This window comes from Serinus canaria, chromosome 2, assembly GCF_022539315.1.
Source record: "Serinus canaria isolate serCan28SL12 chromosome 2, serCan2020, whole genome shotgun sequence".
Classification (NCBI taxonomy): Eukaryota; Metazoa; Chordata; class Aves; order Passeriformes; family Fringillidae; genus Serinus; species Serinus canaria.
The window spans coordinates 34066898-34085409 of record NC_066315.1 but is presented as its reverse complement, the minus strand read 5'-3'; the positions used below and the strand labels follow the sequence as shown (position 1 = coordinate 34085409).

At 40.2% G+C, this 18512-nt stretch overlaps 1 protein-coding gene across 1 annotated transcript in view; it reads left to right on the top strand.

The window, feature by feature from the left end:
- Positions 1-3209: 3209 nt before the first annotated feature.
- The window catches only part of HIBADH (3-hydroxyisobutyrate dehydrogenase), an 85998-nt gene continuing 70695 nt past the window's right edge, over positions 3210-18512 (top strand). Inside the window, exons 1-3 of the mRNA XM_050971442.1 lie at positions 3210-3328; positions 11533-11693; positions 15994-16103. Coding sequence (XP_050827399.1) covers positions 3265-3328; positions 11533-11693; positions 15994-16103 — 335 coding nt within the window. The 5' untranslated portion in view covers positions 3210-3264. The remainder of the gene's footprint in view (positions 3329-11532; positions 11694-15993; positions 16104-18512) is intronic.

Below are 18512 nucleotides of genomic sequence, written 5' to 3'. Positions count from 1 at the left end.
AATGTAATTAGGTAGGCAAAGAAATAAACACACAAACCAAATTCTCCCTTCTGAAAATGCTCTGCATTATAGTAGTCCTGCACCATCTAGCCCCACAAGTGCTTCCTTCTCATACTGGCTACCTTAGTGGTACTAAACTACTAATATCAGTTCTATCAGTGTTCATAATGTAAACAGAGATTTCATTTAATCTAATCCTAAGGAATTTTATCTGCCTTCAAAAGTACATTCTGTACAAAAGCAGTGTAAAAGCTATAGTATTATAGTGGTCATGTCTGTTACAAGCCTTTATACACAAGTGTGTTGGCAAAGCAATACAAGGCTAAGTCTACTACATTTTTATGAATAGGACTATCCTTTTCCACTTTCTCCTATGTTTTTGGGGAGCAATATAGTGTATTTTTATTATGTTGGTACTAAGTTTATTCTCCTCATTTACCTTTGAAACAAAGAATGCCTTATTTATACCTACACAGACAAAACCACCTTAGACACGAGAAAGGTGTAGAGAAAGATGCAACTACAGAGGTGAAGCTGCATCTTGTAATGAGAGTTAAAAATCAGAATTAGAGGAGCACAATGAGTACAGCATTAGACTCTTTGCACATCCCTCTACAATTAACTCTCCTCCCTCCCACCTCCCCCCCAAAAAAATCCCCAAAACTGAGATAACTTTTCTAACTCAGTTCAGATTTGATAGGAGTCTAGACCAAATTGGTAAAGGGGCAATGACTCTGAAAATGTAAGGTGGTGAAGAAGCAGGCTGGAATGCAAAAAAACTCCATGTTTTCTAAGTACTGTGTGATTACATGTAAATATCAGGTTTCAAAGACTTCCAAAGACCTTATTTGGACCATACCTTAGTACAAATTTCTGCCAGTATAGCTGTTCAATGAGGAGTCACACCTCTTCTCATCCCAAAAAATAAAAATCAAATACAAAATGGTATTCAACCTCTTCCCCACTGAGGAGAAGAGAAAACATAGCTCAGTAGCTTTATTCACTTGGCAGCCTTCAATGGCCCAGTGAAAGAGATGAGAGAGCTTACAAAAATATTGGTATAATTGAGTCCATGGAGTTTCCAGTGTTTTGCAAAGTGTTATCAAGTGGAAGAGTTTCTGTGGTTATGTCTCTTTCCATTGATTTAATTACAGACATTTTTTTTTTCTTTTTCACATCTTATTCTGTCTCAGTGCTCAGCTGAGGGGCAATGAGAGAAAGAAGCAACTGGGGGAAGGTATGAGATCAGTCTCCTGAGTGGTAGCACTCTCACATGTCACAGTAAAGCTGCTATATGACCACAGCTGCCTTCACTGCCCACAAAATTCCTTTATGTTGAGCTAGGTTGTTTTAACTATATTTAACTGTATTGCTTTATATGGGTAAATATAAAAATATATATTATGGTACTGATCGGAGAGCCGAGCTCATATATATTTAGCCTATTCTTTCTGTGCTAACATATAATTGAGTGAAGACACGTTATGGTGAGACCTGAGATCTGTGCCTCATGACTACACTTCCAGAAGTCTGTAAATGATACTACATAACAGCTACAAAAAAAGCTCTGACCTAATGACAGTAACCTAATGACTGAGGGAGCACCCAGCATCCTGGCACAACAAAGCAAGGCAAGCTTTTCTGTCAGGAAAAGAAATTAACTTTGTTCCAAAGAGAAGAACATGGCAGTTGCAGGACTGGAGCTGAAGCTTTGCTGCCTCCAGCCTGCCCTCTCTCAGAGCCTGATGTGCTTCCTCACATACCTGCCTGAAGCTCTCCCAGAGCTGCCAGCAGGGTCTCCAGATGCTGGGCTCTTGCAAATTTTATTGATGTCGATAAGCCCTGTGTTAGACCTTTGGGAAATGCGCTCTTGGCACGATTGTACTGGGTTTGCTTGACAAAATTTTGGCAGTGGGTGGGTGCCACAGGGCTGGCTTCTGTGAATAGACGTCCCTAAAGCCCACTGTGACCCTAGTGGGAGAAGCTGTCCCCCTGTAGCCCATCGAGGTCCACAGTGGAGAAAAGATCCACTTGCAGCTCATGGAGAACCCCACACTGGAGCAGGTGGATGTGCCCAGAGGAGTCTGTGACCCCGTGGGAAGCCTGTGCTGAAGTGGGTTTGCTGCCAGGATCTGTGACCCCAAGGGGAGACCCACGCTGGAATGGTCTGTCCCCAGGGGCTGCACCCTATGGATGGGATCCTACACCGGAGCTGTTTGTGAAGATCTGCAGCCCAGGGGAAGGACTCGTACTGGAGACCAGGGAGGGATGTCTCCCATGGGAGGAAGCCCACGCTGCAGCAAGGGAAGAGTGTGAGTTCTGCCCCGGAGGAAGGAGAAGCAGCAGAGACAACGTGGGATGAAGTGATTGCTCCCCAAACCACTGAGGGAGGAGGAGGTAGAACAATCGGGAGTGAAGTTGAGCCCAGGAAGGAGGAAGGGGTGGGGACGAAGTGTTCTAAGACTTGGTTTTTATTTTTCATTATCCTACTTTAGCGCCATTGATAACAAGTTAAAATAATTTTCCCAAGCTGAGCCTGTTTTGCCCAAGACAGTTACTGGTGACTGCTCTCTCCTCATCCTTATGTCGACCCAGGAGCCTCTCGCTGTATTTTCTCCCCGCTGTCCAGCTGAGGAGGGGCACCGATGGAGCGGCTTTGAGGGGCACTTGGCGCCCAGCCGGGGTAAAGCCCACACAACGACGAAGCCAGTCTCAGAATCACAGAATGGTTTGAGTTGGAAGGGGACCTTGAAGATCATCTAATTCCAACCCTCAATAAGCGCCAACTCTTTGCCACCTGGCTCGGCAAAACAGTGCAAGGCGGCTTTTTCCACCGCCCCGAGGGCCCCGTCTCGCAACACAAGCTGTCTCCGCCAAAACGCCGGCGCTCCGTTCCTCTGCCGCTTCAGCTAAGCCTCCTCCTCCCGCAGCAAAGCAAGATGACGAAGCGGCAGCGGGCAGGCACAGGCAAGCAGAGCTGGAAAGAAACGCCCCGGGAGCCGCGGGCAGCGGGACACAATCTCCCACCGCCCCAATGAGGAGCTCCAGCGCCGGCCCGGCCCCCGCCCCGCCCCGCAATCCGGCCCCATCCGTCACGGGGCGGTGAGCGGGGCCGGTCGCCCTCGAGGAGGACGCTGCGCACTCCCATTGGCTGCGCTCCGCCGAGCGCCGTCCGTGGTTGGCTGCGGCGGCTGCCGCTCGCGGCGCGCGGGCGGTGGCGGCGGGCGGCGGCGGGCCGGAGGTCACTCGGCACGGGGGCGCAGCATGGCCGCAGCGGTGGTGCGCAGGGGACCTGCGGGCTGGTGGCGCTGGCACCGGCGGGTGATGGGTAAGGACCTACCCCTTCTCTCGGCTCCATTGGCCCCGCTCTGCCGGCCGGGCGGGAAAAGGCCGGGCCTTTCCCGGGGCGCGCAGCTGCCGCGCTGCCCTTGGCGGCCGCGGGCCCTCCGAGCCCAGTACGGCTCCGGAGCCGCCTCCCCGTGCGGCACCCCCGGTGACGGACCCCCCGGGCGGTCACGGCTGGCACGGCGCGCTACCGCTGCCGCCTTATTCGGGGCTCCACCGAAGCTTCGCAGCGGCTTGGTTAATAAATGTTTTCACTCATTTGCTTAGAATAGTGTGCCTGGAAATCATCAGAGCCCGCAAAAGCCTCCTGTGGCAGCAGTGACATGTCTGCGGGACCTCTTACCTAGGTTTGGGCTGTTCGGCTCTCTCGGTCACTGCATCCGATTATTTTCTTTAAACCGAAGGCAGATCCAGCGGCTCTTCCTCCTGTGTCGGCTCTGCAGGCAGTGGTGCTCACCTGTGGTTGGTTCCTGAGCAGTGGAAGGAGCAAGCACTGCAGATGTCCTGTTGGTGCAAGCAAAGGAAGAATGTATTTGTAGAACTGGACCTAGATATTTTCCCTTTCCAGAGTCCTGAAAAATCATACAGCTGTTCCTAAGTAATTTAATTGCTGAAGTAAATGATTAAAGATAAACCTTCAGTAGTCTTTTCAGTTTAATTTTGATTGCAGTCTGTTGGTCATGTATGTCCGTCTGTGGTTAGGCTCCCAACACATAGGTGAAAGTTTTTAACTAGCAAAGTAGAAGAAATAGATTCTTTTAAATGATATATGGTTCTAAATCTTGGCACTTAAAGAAGTGTTTCAGGAATTACTAAATTTCTTTTAAATAGGTAACTTTAAAAACTTTGTAACTCCCCTTTAAGCCTAACTTAAACTAATGAATGAAAAATGTCTGACAGTTTTGATGTTATCTTGCAGTGCTCTTTTTGCTCCACTGTCTCTTTTCTGCTAGTGCTTTTTTTTTGATAGCTGTGGTTCTGATGTTGTGATAATAGCTCAGATGCAGCAGGCATGTTGGTCTTATGCTAGTAAAGATAAATACAGGGGACCTGTTTATGTATTTAGAACCTTTTGTGATGCCACAATTGAAAGCAGTAGTTTTCAAGGATTTATGAACTTTCTGTGCATGGTAACTGTCAGGTATTTCTGTAAGAGCTTTGAAATCCACTGTCATGGTCAATTTCCAAATGATCTTGTTTAATGTAGGGCAGATGGTGGGGATCTTGTTTCTTGGAGGTGAGCATAGGTATGAAAAGCAAACCAACACTGGCCCTTAAAGTTGAAAAATACAGTTTGTCTTTACCTGAAGACTTGAGCAAAAAATTGTAACTAAGTCTAAAGAGAAATTGTGACTCTCCCAAGAAACTTGCATAGAACAGAATTTCACCCACAGTATTTAAGCTCTTAGTCAGTAGTGACTGTGCTGAAAGTACTCTTGACTCTGAGAAATGTTTATGGGATGAAGGTCTAAGCATTAAGCCTTCTTAAGTGCTAATCTCTGTTGCTTAGTTATATGTCCTGGCTTCCCTATCTCTATTGCATTTACTAAGTTTGCCATTCTTTTCTTTAGTCTGACAGTTGGGGTTTGAGTAGTGATTTCATCATCTGTCCTGAGTGAAATGCCATCCTGGTGAAGGAATTGTGCCAGCTCTGAGAGCTGTCCAACACCTCAGCTTGGCTAGCAAGCAGGCTGTCTTCCTTCTCTTACTGAGGGCTCCTTGGTTACTTGGTCAATTGTTCTTTGCAGCTTGTGCAGACCATGATGGTTTGTTTTTTCTGTATGTTTATAGTAGAGATTGTTAAATTGTCTAAGAGGAAAATAAAGAGCTGAGGGCAGATTTTGGAGGAGCTTCTTGGATGTGTATGTTTGTGTATTAGTCAGCTGGAAAGGGACTATGTAGTCTCGTGTTCTGCAGATGGCAGGCACTGACAAAGGTGTTTCATAGAGAGGGTTTATATGACCTTCCTTAAAAATATTTTTTTATGGATATGGAGAAATCCCTTCTGGGGACTTCTGGGGGAGTGGGAAGAGGAGGTTAATGAATTGTGGTGACTGAGAAAAGAAGATTTTCTGGTGAATGGAGATTCATCAGCTGAGGGAACTGTTCATCAAAGAACACAGTACCATGCTAGAGAAGAAAAATGTCCTCACAAGTAGTTTTGTTGGAGTGGAGGGGACCTGTTCACTTAATAATTAAATCGTATTTTGGCTTAACAGTACTTTTTCTGATGCAGGAGCTCTGTTTGAACTCTATGAATGACTCTGTGCTCTGGTGCAGAGAAGTTTTGATTGCTAAGCAAGGATTATGACAGAAGATCTGCTGCTCAGAAGTCCAGCACTTTACTTAGTTAAAGAATCAAGTGTACACTTTATATTCTTTTTAGATGAAAAGTACTTACTATATGATTTTCTCTGTAAGGTATTAGCAAACATTTAATGAGGTATAGATACAGATAAGAAAAATGATGTATAACAAGACTCTGAGTGTTACAAGATAGCATCTCTGGTTTTGATCAGTAGACCTTTACAGAGGCAAGAAAAAGCAAGTGGGATGTTTTCAATGTAAAGCTGCCCAAATTTAGAGTATTGTAATCTTCTTAAATTATTATTTTGGCAGAGTGCATTTCTCCAAATCACTGCATAACCTTTAAAAGTCAGTGATTGTGGGGCAATTTAAATTCCATTGGCAAAACTTCTAGGAGCAGAAGGATTCTACCTTTGTATCTTTGGCCTCTCTAACTTCTGTATTTCTTCATCTAGTTCCCTCCCAGGATCTAGTTTCAGTAGGGGTTTTATAAATTACATACTGAAGTCCACAAAACACAGAAGCTCACTCTGATCCTTTCTTTCAAAGTAGGAAGGAGAAAAGGGATGATGTCTTCTGTTGTGCTTGTACCAGGATTTCAGATGCTAAATCCGTGGGAAAATCTTTCATTTACTGGCTCATATTGAATTGTCATCGTGTTTCCTTCTCCTTGTCCAGTGACTTCATGTGTATGTGTATTTTCCCATAAAGCCCCAAGCAAAACCAGCAACTTCAGTAGCTGAGCTTACTCTGAGCATCTTCCCATGATCCTGTTAAATCTCACATATTGGAAAAGAGGATCCAGAGAGATCAAGATCATTAATATTCACTGATCCAGAGAAATCAAGATATTAATATGAACTGCAACCGCTTTGACTAGGAAGCTCTTACAGGACGGGGCTGTGTGGACTCTCATCCTTGTGCCATTTGGTGGATATGGTTCAAAATAAGTTTTATAAAGCCAAGAATTAAGTAAGAATTACTTGTTTCTCAGTCTTGTTCTTGGCTAGTTAGAGTACAAGCACATTGGATTTTTTCCAAGTCTGCTGTCTGTGCTTCTACCCAGCTATTAGTCCCTTTTTGTTTGATTACAAAGAGATGTCCTCAGTTCTGCATATTATAGTGTTTGTGCAGTCAAGTATTTGCAGTGAAATCAGGGCAGCACTGGAGCTGGAATTCATTCTTGAAACTGTAAGACTCGTTACTTTGGGAGATAGATAGTGTAAAATGAAATGTAAACATCTGAAATGATCTAAACTTGTCATCATTCAGGTCAAAAAGAAAACTGCTTTCAGTATCTTTATATAAAGCTTGAAAAGACAAGCTTTACATCATTGACAGGCTAAGTATTCTAAAGACAGGATTGCGGTCTGTGCATTTCTGAAGTTACTCTTCTAATAGTTGCATTTTGTTCAAGAAGAGACATTCAAGAGATTCATAACTCATGCTAATTTTTTAATTAAATTGGTTTTAAGGTAAAATTCTTGTGAAACTGCACATTAGGTGAAGTTTTTCTATTATAGGCTGACTTTTCAATGCAAAAAATCTGTATTTTATCTGTATTGACCATAAGGCCCAAATTTGGTGAGAGTGTCATAATTGGGTCTTCTCATCAATTGAGTTTTCATAGGCATGAGATCTGCAAGCACATATTCCCTGAAAAGAATAATGAAGAATTGTCTGGGCAAAGCCCAGTTTCTTTGGAGTTGGTATAGCTGTAGCTGGTTTTGCTCACAATTAGCTTGATTTACAGATTAATCTGTATTGCTGGTTCTGTTCCCAGGGAAGGAGAATTAGTTGCACATGGTATCGGTGATTATTTTAAAAGTAGATTCTGTTGCTCCTCTCCTAATGTTCTGACCTCTCTTAGAAGTTAAGTGTGGACTGGGCATTCTTCCAGCCATGTGATTGCAGCAGGTTACTGTGGATTTTATGGTCAAAGTAAAATGGGATCAATACCACAGAGGCAGTTTCAGCAAATGCTTATACAATTGATGGGATTAGTTAGCATAGATGATATGGTTTTCAGAATATCAGTCCTTAGATGTTTGAATTACAGTTATTTCAAAGCTGAGTTTATGCTACAAATCAGATGCTAAAAAGTGCCAACATACGTGAGCTGGACATCACATTCTGTGAAATCACCTGTGGAGGTTCATCTAATGGGAAAACATGAACATTCTTGTCTTTTAAAATATCCTCTTTTTGGCAAATCCCCACTGTCTTAAGTAGACATTTAAAATTCACCATTCATCTACATGTAGTGGGTTCAAATTTCATTGAAATCATCTCTGTTAGATCTGTGAACTAATTTTATCAATCTTCTAAACCAGTTTTCCTCTGTTTGAGTACCTGGAGGTCTGAAGATTTTTCAAAATGGTTAATCAAATTATTTGATTTTCAAGTGCCTTATGTAATACTAGGCTGTGAAAAGTTAAAATAAAGTCAGAAACTGACTCAGGATTTGAACTACTTCTCCAACAGTCCCAACTCCCATGGATTTGAATATGTTTTAGCACATAACAGAAAGTGGTCTCTGATTCGTGGTCAGACAACAGAGACAGACAAAAGGAGAAATAATGGAATACAATGACCCAAAACTTACTGGTCAGCAAGTTGTCTTGTGTCACAGCCTAACTTTTGCCATGCCTTTTTGGGGATACTGCAGAGTGACAGTTTTTAAGGGAGGCCTTATAGTAGAAGAATGTGTTCATTTTATGGATATTTACCTTGTGAAGAGCTGCCTTAGAGGCACAGTGTAAGTGCATGTTGGCAATAGGCACGTCACTGCAGTCTAATTACCAGCTGAAGTCTTAAGATATTATGACAGTCATGAAAAGTCATCAAAGCAAAGCAGTCTTATGTAACATTGTAGAGAAAAAGCAGTCGGGTTGCAGAGAAGGATTGAAAGCAGCATGGGCAAAATGTCTTTCTCAATTACCAGCATGAAGATCAAGGCAAAATTATGTCTGTTGAAGCAGGTGACCAGGTTTTGAAGCAGCTGAGATCTCAGATGTGATGGATGAATCAGTGAGATTTAAGCAGATCATGGTCCCTTAGGCTGTTGTGGGTGATAGGCATCACTGCTGGTGTCAGCACTGATAGCAGAAAAAGGTATCAAGAAAGTTTTCTGAAGATGCTGAGGTTGAGGTGATGGTTAGATGTGCATGAGACAGTGTGAGAAAAGATCAGGATAAAAGTCAGGAGTCTGCAAGAATGAGCCTAGGTATGGTAGTCAGAATTATTCTTCTGATAAGGTTACTTGGAATTCACAGAAACAAAGAAAACAGAGGTTTGGAAGAAAGGCTTCCAAAAGCCTTAAACCTTTAAAGGTAGCTTAGGTTGCTTATGGTGTTCTAAGGTTGCTAGGAGGATGGAGGTCCCACAGCTTCTCTGCATTGCCTGTTACAGTGCAGAACCTTTTTTCCACATCAGGGATGTTTTTCTTATTTCCAGACAGATTTTTCCTTCCTGCAGCTTTTAGCCATTGTCCCATGTCCCATTGTAGTGCACATCTGTGAAGCGTTCAGCTTCATTTGCTCTGTAACTCTTCTTCCCTCCCACACCATAGGTAGTAGAAGACTGCAGCCTTTGCTTCTCCCAAGCTCAGCAAACACAGTTCTCTCAGCCTTTGCTCATAGGCCATGTTCTCCTGCTCCTTGGTCATATTTATTACTTGCTGTTTGCTGGGCTGTCTGCAGTTTGATCACATCACTTGTGTATTTGCTGTATATAAGAATGACTGGTTTTTTTGACCTCCTGCGTCTACTCTTGCTGATGCAGTGCAGAATGTCATTAACCTTTTTCCTGCAAGGATCACTACTGACTCATGATCAGCTTCCAGCTGAAGGGAATCCACAGGTTCTGCAGAGCTACCAGCTGTCTAGCCAGTCAGCAGCCTGTAATGGCATCCCCTGCCCCAAGTACAGGACATAAATTTGTCTTTGTTGAACTGCTTGAGGCCTATTTCTCCAGTCCTTCTGAATAGTAGCCTTGCCCTGCCATTTTTCAGACAGTCCTCCCAGTTTGGTGTTACACATAATGTTGCTGAGGGTGCTTATTTTTAATCATTAGTCTTTAATGAGACTTTTAAACACCTTCAGTATTGACCTTCAGTATTCATGTGTAGCTAGACTGTTGCTAGTCTTTGAACTACTGATCACTGTTATGTGAGCCCACCATTCCAGACAGTATTTCTTCCTTCAGGCAGTTTTGCAGTCCCATCCAGTCCATGCTTTTTTCATTTGGCTACTGGGATACGAGAGGAAGCGGTTCTGAAAGCTTTACTGAAGTCAAGGTAAATAAGATCTACTGGTATTAAGGGCTAGAGAAAGAAAGATGCTTAAAACCAGGGCTTGAAGCTCCTCAGGAAGTGGGAAGCTTTGAGCTAACTAAAGGAGCAATTTTAGATTAGTGCAAATGAAGGACTGGGGAAGATTGACTCATAGAAACAATGAGAAGAAGACTCTAAGATGATTGTTATGGCTGATGATGCTGGTTTAGGCTCTTTGTTCATTTGTTCCCTGGTTTTGACATGTAGCACTTCTTAAAAAAGCAGTGGGCCCTTTTCCTGACTTATCTCAGTTTTCACTAAGCATTTTCCCAGCACAGATTTATTTTAAATTGTGCTACTTCTCTAGCTATGTAATTGCTGCAGGCATCTGTGGAAACTGTCTCAGACCAAAGTTCTCTCAACAAACCTGATTTATTAAATGTGGCACTTCCAAAACAGTGCTGCAGATGAAAGAGCATGACTGTTGCTGGCTAAGAAGGAGCTTAAAGTCAGAAAGACTTTAAAATGATTAATCAAGTGTTATTGGCCTAGAGAGGATTCTTTGCTAAGCATTGAGACCTCTTAGAGTCTTGATCCAGCTTAGGCACATTTTCTGTATGTGCACTTTAGAGCTACAATATTTCTGTAGTTAGCTTTGTTTCTGTCTGCTTAGTTGACACATACTTTAGTGTTTGTTCTGCGTAACTTTTTCCTTTTTCGTAAAGGAGAAAGTATTTTATGTAATTGGCAAAGAAATCTAGTCACTGTCAAATTGTGTTGCCTTTGGATTTGGAGTGTTTAGAGTGATGAGATAGTGATTGCAGCAGATGAATGCCTGCAAGGCTGTTCCTATCCAGAATTTGGTGCTCACTAACTTCAGGGAAAAAGTAACTGACTGGAACTGCAGTTTTCCACAGGTTGTAGGTTAGGCTTTATAGTTCTGTCTTGGTAGTATGGTAAATAGAATACAGAGGTTATTCCCGTAAAGACTTCATGATTTTTTATATACTATGTTTTATTCTAATTTTCAGTTTTTAAACTGTGGTTGCATGGCTTAAAGGATTTGCCATTATTTGCTATGGAGATCATCATCTTTAGGTTAGTAGCTTGTATCTGAGTGCAGGATCAGAAGAATCTGTGAGGGCTGCATGAAATAAAGTGGCAGCCTCTGTCCTTTTCTAGGGAACACACGCTGCATCCCATGGCTGCAAATAAAGAGTCTGTAAAATATATATAAAATTGGTCTTTGCATATCCAGTTTATAATTTAGACACATAATAAAACACAGACAATCCTGCATATTTTAATTCTACTTTCGAGCTCCTCTCGGATCTTAGCTTTAAGTACTGTATTTTTTTTAAACGCTCACATTTTCCTAATTACAATCATTTTCTTTGATATGTAGAAAAATCATTGTTGGACACTATTTGTGGCCCAATGTGCACTATAATTTAAAGTTTAAATTATGTAAAATAGGATTCACATTTGCACTGTTTTTAAGCATAAAGCTGTTAAAATAATTGTAAACAGATTACATGGTAGCTTTTATTATGTCATTGTTGTACATTAAAATACAAATATATTGATTTATATTGTTTTGAAATCAGTGTGTTCTAGGACTATGGCTTCCAAAACCCCAGTTGGATTCATTGGGCTGGGTAACATGGGAAATCCAATGGCAAAAAACCTGGTAAAACATGGATATCCAGTTATTGTGTATGATGTCTTCCCAGAAGCTTGCAAAGATTTTCAAGACTTGGGTGCTCAGGTATAGTAGTAAACGTCTTTATTTCAGCAATAATTGTGTGTGTTGAATGGTTCCTGCATGCAATGCAACTAAATAATCTGGGATTTTGTCTTGGTTAAGATCACAATCAGAACTGAAACAACATGATTAATACAATCTGAATCTGTGAGGTTTCATTTAGAGCAAAGGTATGATTCTATGCCAAGTTATTTTCCTGCTGTTGGCTGGAATTGCTACCTTGTCAGACTTCTCTAGCTGTCTTTTTTCCCCCCACTTTTTATGAGAGTAAGTTGATGGCCTGCTCTATCACCTCCTGCTTTCTCCTGCTTCCTTCTCCCCCAGGTTTAGATGGCCAGTGGGCTGCTTTTCATTTTGTTCCTGCTTTGACCTTTTCAGGTTAAATGACCCTAGTTAAAAATTCCTGCTGGCATAGCTGTAAGGGTTATAGGGACATATGAGCTTTCCTGCTGCTTCAAGGTGTAGTCCTCAGGGGCAGAGGAAAAATCTAATTATTTAAGTGCTTATTCTCTTGGAGGTGAGGAAGGATATGCTGAGAGAAGAGGAAGGAATGAAAAGGAAAAAGGAGGGAAGGAAATTGATTCTATTAGGGAGCTTTACCTTCCTGCAATATACCCTGCAAAATCTTGGCCCTGTTCCAGCCAGTCCTATTACTTTTCTTAATCTGTTAATACCCTCAGAACCCCAGTCTCTCAGATGATTGTGACATTTCTCTGTGTCTGTTACACATTTGAATGGTTTTGACATACTTCAAAGCTGTCACAGTTAGACAGTTGTGGGCAGATGGATACGTGCTAAAACACAGAAGAAAGCAGTGCAGTGCAAAAATAAACCTCTCATGGAACAATGTAGATGATAGAAGGAAATTCTGCATCAGTGGCAAGGAAATTGTAGGTAAGTCAAGATAGAGGAACTGTGTGCCTTGAAAGTCTAAACTGTTGAAACTAATTGCAGCTGTTTTAAATAATGAGGTAACATCGAGATTCCTGAAAGATAAAATGATACCACACACCTGTTAGTAATTAATTGCAGCTCCCTTTGAATAATTACAGAATCTTGGCCTTAAGTGGGAAAGTAAGCTTTTCACCTCTCTTCCTAGCTCCTGTTCCTGTTTTGTTAAAGCAGCCAAGACCCTCAGGCAGGAACCAGTCGTGTCTTGAGTAAGACTGGGCAAATGGAAGAGACTGTTTTGAACTATTGGTTGTATTTTTAATTTGTGTTCTGCAGTGGGATCTCTTTTCTGTGGCTGCCCATGTTGATAGCTTTTTGCCTTTGTAATAGAATCCTTGGCATTCACTGCAAGACATGACATGTGATAATAAAGGTGAACTGTAATGCCTTTAAAAATAAAGTCCAAGGTATGTTTTAAGATCATAAATCACTGAGAGAATACATGGCTAGGCTTAAATACAAATAAAACACACTTAAAGAAAATATGTGAACATAACTTCCTCTTCTTGATCTTTAGGTGTAAATCCTACTCCAGCACTTTCTTCAGGAGCTGAAAACTTGTGGGTCCATGGGGCCTTGTAGAAACTGCTGTAGAAGGATCATTGGGCTCTGAGGGCTGCTTTGTCTTTGGTCTGGCTGAAAGGGTAAAACCATCAGGAGTGTTACAGAAGTGAAATGACCCCAAGAGACAGTAGACTTAGTCAGATGTCCATTCTTTTAAGGCCAGTGCTGCTACCAAGGTATATGGCAGATGCAGGATGCTTGACCATAAATCTGCAGAATCTGCAACTCTGCATTTTTTTAGCCACTGAAGTAAACAGCTAGGAGATGGTATGTGTCAGAAAGTGGCCACCCACCTGCCAAAGGTGAATAGTAAGAGGAAAACTGGCTGAGCATGAGCATATGGAACTGCTTGGGGTGAAACTTGGAGAAAGTTGGAAGGCTTTCACAGTGGAGTAACTGTGTGTCACACTTCAGTTTACAGGTCTTTGTATCTGAATCCTATCACAGATTGAGAACATTGAGAATGCTACTGGAGTCACCTGATGCATAAAGCATCATAAAAATAGAGCTTTCTTTAGTGTACAGTAAGAATGCCATTTCAGGAAAACAATAATTAATTGACTTACTGTAAATATAAGTCAAACAAAATAGGGAAGCAGTTTGGAACAAATACAAGCAGATGCATGTAATGGCAGTAGCAGCAACCAGCAGTATGCAGAAAAGTCTCTCCTATCCAGTTTTCTTAAACTAAACAAGTATCAGAACATGTACAGACCTTGCTGGGCTGCTACTCTGAGCTGGTATAGTCTATGTTGATAACCAACAATTAGTGTTTGGTCTGTTTTTTACAGTTATGCACATATTCTTAATGATTTCAAATGCTTAATGTTTTAGAATAGCTTTCAAATCATTCAGCTTTGTTTCTGAGACAGAAAGTCCCAAATAAAATAAAGGTTTTATATGCTGCTCACTGAACCAGGTAGGTATATTTTTTCAGGCAATATTATTCATATTTGTTAACAGTACCAAAAGGCCAAGAGTTGTCTATTCCCACTTTTAATTCCCACTTTGTTTTGCTACTTACTTCAAGGTAGCAGAAGGTTTTTCCTTTGTGTGGTTGTAGAAGTACTGTCCCAGTCTGTGTACCTTTTTAATCTAACTTTCTTCATGTAAAAGGCATCTTACTATTTTGAAAGATGTGGATAGAATCAATTAATTCCTGTTTAGATGACTACTGTACTGTCTTCTTTGTACCTGTTTTGCTTAAGAATTATTTAAAACTGTAACCAAAACCCAGCTATCTTCTATCTATGTAGCCAGGTAGAAATTTGAGGCTGATGTACTGTTTCATTTCTATGCCCAATGTAGTATATTTTTCAACTTCTGGTTGAAAAATGCAAATGGACCACTGAGTCTTCAGCTGATACCCTCCAAACATCTAAGAATACTGGAGATCAGAGTTTCAAATAAGAAGACATATTCAGGTTCCAATTTCACACTTCCTCTCTCCACCTCTAATAATACTCATTGAGACTGAACCAAGCCAGAGATACACAGAACTAAAGACAGCAGTGTCATACTTCTTTTTAAAGAGATAGGCTCTCTCATCTCTAGGGAGGCAAGTCATAAAATCAGCTAATCAGATATAGAAGGTTTGCTGCTTATAATTGCCCCGTTTATTCCTGCTAACCTTTGTTCTTTAGACTAGAGCATGTTTCCTTTTGTAACTGTGTGGTATGCCAGGTGTTTTGTGCAGTATTAACTTATTCTTTCAAAACAAAATCTGCATGTTTCTCGGTCCCATCCATGCCAGTTTCTTTGTGTTTTTTCCCCAAGAGCCTTGTTCACTGACTATGTACAGTCTTCCCTTCTTTTGTTCAGAAGTCAAATAAAAATCAAGAAGTTTCTTATGCTGAATCCCAGAAGTCCTTCAAGGTGTAATTCAGCATTAATTACAAATGGCTGAAATTAGATTTGATCCTTGTGGGCTAAAGATAAAAGAATAAGCTCTATGTTTGGTACTATTTTCCCTGGGCTATTCATGTGTTAACAATGCAATTTTAAAGAAATTTATTAATTCAGACCAGTACTGGACAGAAATCTTACTGGCCTTCCAAGTGAAACTCACAACTTAGCTGTCAATATTTCATTTGTTGTATATGTATCTTAAATACTATACTGCCTGCCTCTGAAAGTGACTTCAGAATGGTAATATACCTTTCAAGTTAGGTATGATTATTTAACAACTAATACCTAATAATATATTTTGAAAATTGTTCAGATCTTTTTTGTGACGGTTGCTTGAGCTGATAATTTTCCATTTTAAAAATGCCAATTGTAGTATTTTGAGAACCATCAGTTAGTTTATCTGTTTTCTTTTAAGGTGAGCCACAGAGGTGATCGAGTAATTTTTTTCTTTTTTCCTCAGTCTTTGTTTCTTTTAATGCTGTTTATATGACAAGGAAAAAGTGAGATTTTTGTAATCCTTTCATGTTGTCCCTCCTTAGAAACATTGTAGAGCAATATTTCCTATAGATGGAGGGTTTGTAGTGAATTGAAGATTTATGAATAGGTTGATGGGATGAAAGCATGTTCCCTTTAGCAGCTGTTGTAGAGGAACTTCCATGACAGGAGATCCTTTTCATTTTCTTTGTTTTTCTGTTGCTGGATCCAAATAATCTATATTTTCATTAGGAGTGCAGTTTTTCTTCTGTTTTAATGTATTTTTTTTAATAGTTTAGTTGTGACTAGTGAATACTAAAACCAAAGTCATCAAAGGTGTCTGTCATCTCTTTTTCAGGAAGTGTGTAAGCTTATATTGTGGTTTTTTTTTTTTTTTCTTTAAAAGGTAACAGAATCCCCAGCAGATGTAGCAGAAAGAGCAGACAGAATTATTACCATGCTGCCTTCTAGTCCCCATGCAAAAGAAGTTTACACAGGAGCAAATGGAATTTTAAAGTAAGACTTTTTTGTAGTTTTCCACTCGTACTCAAGCTTTGTCTGATGATGGCTGTTGTTGTAACCCTTCCCGTCCCTTCAGGGCACTTCATTCAATGTTCTCTGTTCTGTCACTATTGGTATTTCTAATTATATAAGTTCTCTCAAACAGTGCTGCTTTTGAATGGCTTTTGGCTAAAGTCTTTGTTTTATTTTCAGTAGAATAATAATTTTTGGGCATTTCAGGCAACTTAACTATTATCTGCCTTTTTAATTGCATGGTTCTTTTGCCATAACGTTATGTACTACACTCAAGTACCACTAGAATATTTGCTGGCAATAATTATTTGCTCAAATATTTTATAATTTTCTCTGTATAGAGGAAAAAAAATATATATAATATAATATATTTTACAAATAATTTCCTTTAACTTGATATCCTATAAATTAAATGTTTTGAAGAGACACCATTGTGTCTTATGTTGTTAAAGTGTATTAAATAGAATAGCTGACAAGACTTTCTTGATTTCTACTCTTACAGTCTGTTTATTACACAAAAAAATTCCTTAAGATTTTGTTTTATGTGAAACAGTGTTTTTTAACTTTTGTGGAAAAATTTCCACTGAGCCTTAAATCCATAGTCTGCAGAATTCTAATGCTCAGAGTTTTTGAGCTTGCCAAATCGAAAAATAAATATAATTTAAAAATTTGTTCTGGCTACATGTGCACTGCTCCTGGCAGGTTGACTGAGGTTACCGGATACCTCTGAGGATCATCTAGGCTCTTAATAGCTATCCAGGTTAATAAGGTAAAGGGAAAAAAACATACAGAAAACAAAAGTACAGTAGATTATCAGAAAATGATGATGCCTTTTTAGGTATTGATTGTACAATATTAAGATGCAGTGATAAGAAAATGGAGGTAGAAAAGAGGGATTTCTGTTGTTCTTGCTGTATAAGAATAATGGTTGATTCTTTCCCTTGTCGTCTGTAGTTTAATTTCTCGTAAGGTAGGAGTGAGGAGATCTAAGTATCTATAGCTTAAACCCTTCAGGGAAGATGGGTAATTTGATCAGCCCCACAAAGCTCAGGAAACAGCTGTGGGAGAACTGTACCCATGATGACAGTGGTTTCAAGAACGATTGGCACTAGTACTGATACAGTACAGCCAGTTAATCTCTTGAGTACCTAGATGTGGAAAATCCAGCAGGAAACTGAGGATGTGGAAAGCAGTCCTATGCTGCTGCAGTTTCTCAGCCTCTGTATTAAGAGAAGAAAGTGTAATTTGTCAGTAGTGAGTAATTGTGGCCCTGAGTGACCTGGTCCTTGCTGACTAGTTTGATTTTCATAATTTTCTGAAGCTTTTAAAGCTTTACAGAAGAAAACATCAATAATGTGAAGTGTGTAAAGGTTGACTTAGTCATCCCACTGTGTTACCAAGGAGGCTGTGCCAATGTGCCTTCTTCTGAACATAGAGGGGAGATGATGTAGTACCTTATCTGCTGTGCTGGTTCTTGTTTGCATGTGTTCAAAGTAACTGCAGCAGCACAAGGGATGAGTTTTGTGTATGTGGCACTGTTTGAGTCTGGAGTTTCAATAGGATCACAATGTATGTACACGTTGAGAGACTATTTCCAGCAATCTGGGTAATTCAATTAAGTGAAATCTGCTGTACTGCCAACAGCATGCAAGGTGCAGAGGATCTCTTTATCTGTCACGAGTAACTTTAAATGGGACACGTTTTTATGACTGAAAAATTCTGGTGTTTGATTTTCATGGTGATTGCTGGTCAGGTGGACTGGAAATCATGGTGCAATTCAATGGAAAGAGGGCTAAAAATCAACTTTTTTGTTGTGGAGGGCATTAAAAAAGTTAACATTTTTTAAATTTCAAAAATTTTATCATGTTTTTTAATCAAATAAAGAGCTTTCTGTGATCTACAGTTTGAAATACAGATCTGCCTAAATGTATTGGCTATCAGTGGAAAAACATTTTTCTCCATGCTTCACTTCAAATCTTCAGTGGGTTTTTGTGGTTTTAGTTATGGTCTTTATGTAGAACAAATTATAGAAAGATTAAAATAATGCAGTCAGACCATTCTGACATAAGAACTTAAGATACTGTATATATAAAAAGAACATTTTATTGTTATATATTAAACTTTAGGCTGTGTCAGCAGTTGCTTAGAATGCATCTTAGGTGATCTCTATATTAAATACTGCTCAACTTGTGTAATGGAAGATTTTCCTAGTGCAACCTTTTTGTGTAATTTTTTTAGTAGTGTTTAGAAGAATATCCTTTTTTGTGTTCAGCTTTTATTGGGCTTTGAGTGGTTCAAAACTGCAGTATACATACTGAGCAGATCTTGCTCAATAAAGTTTAAAACTTTATGTTTACTAGTGTACCAAAAAATGTCTGCACATTGTCATGC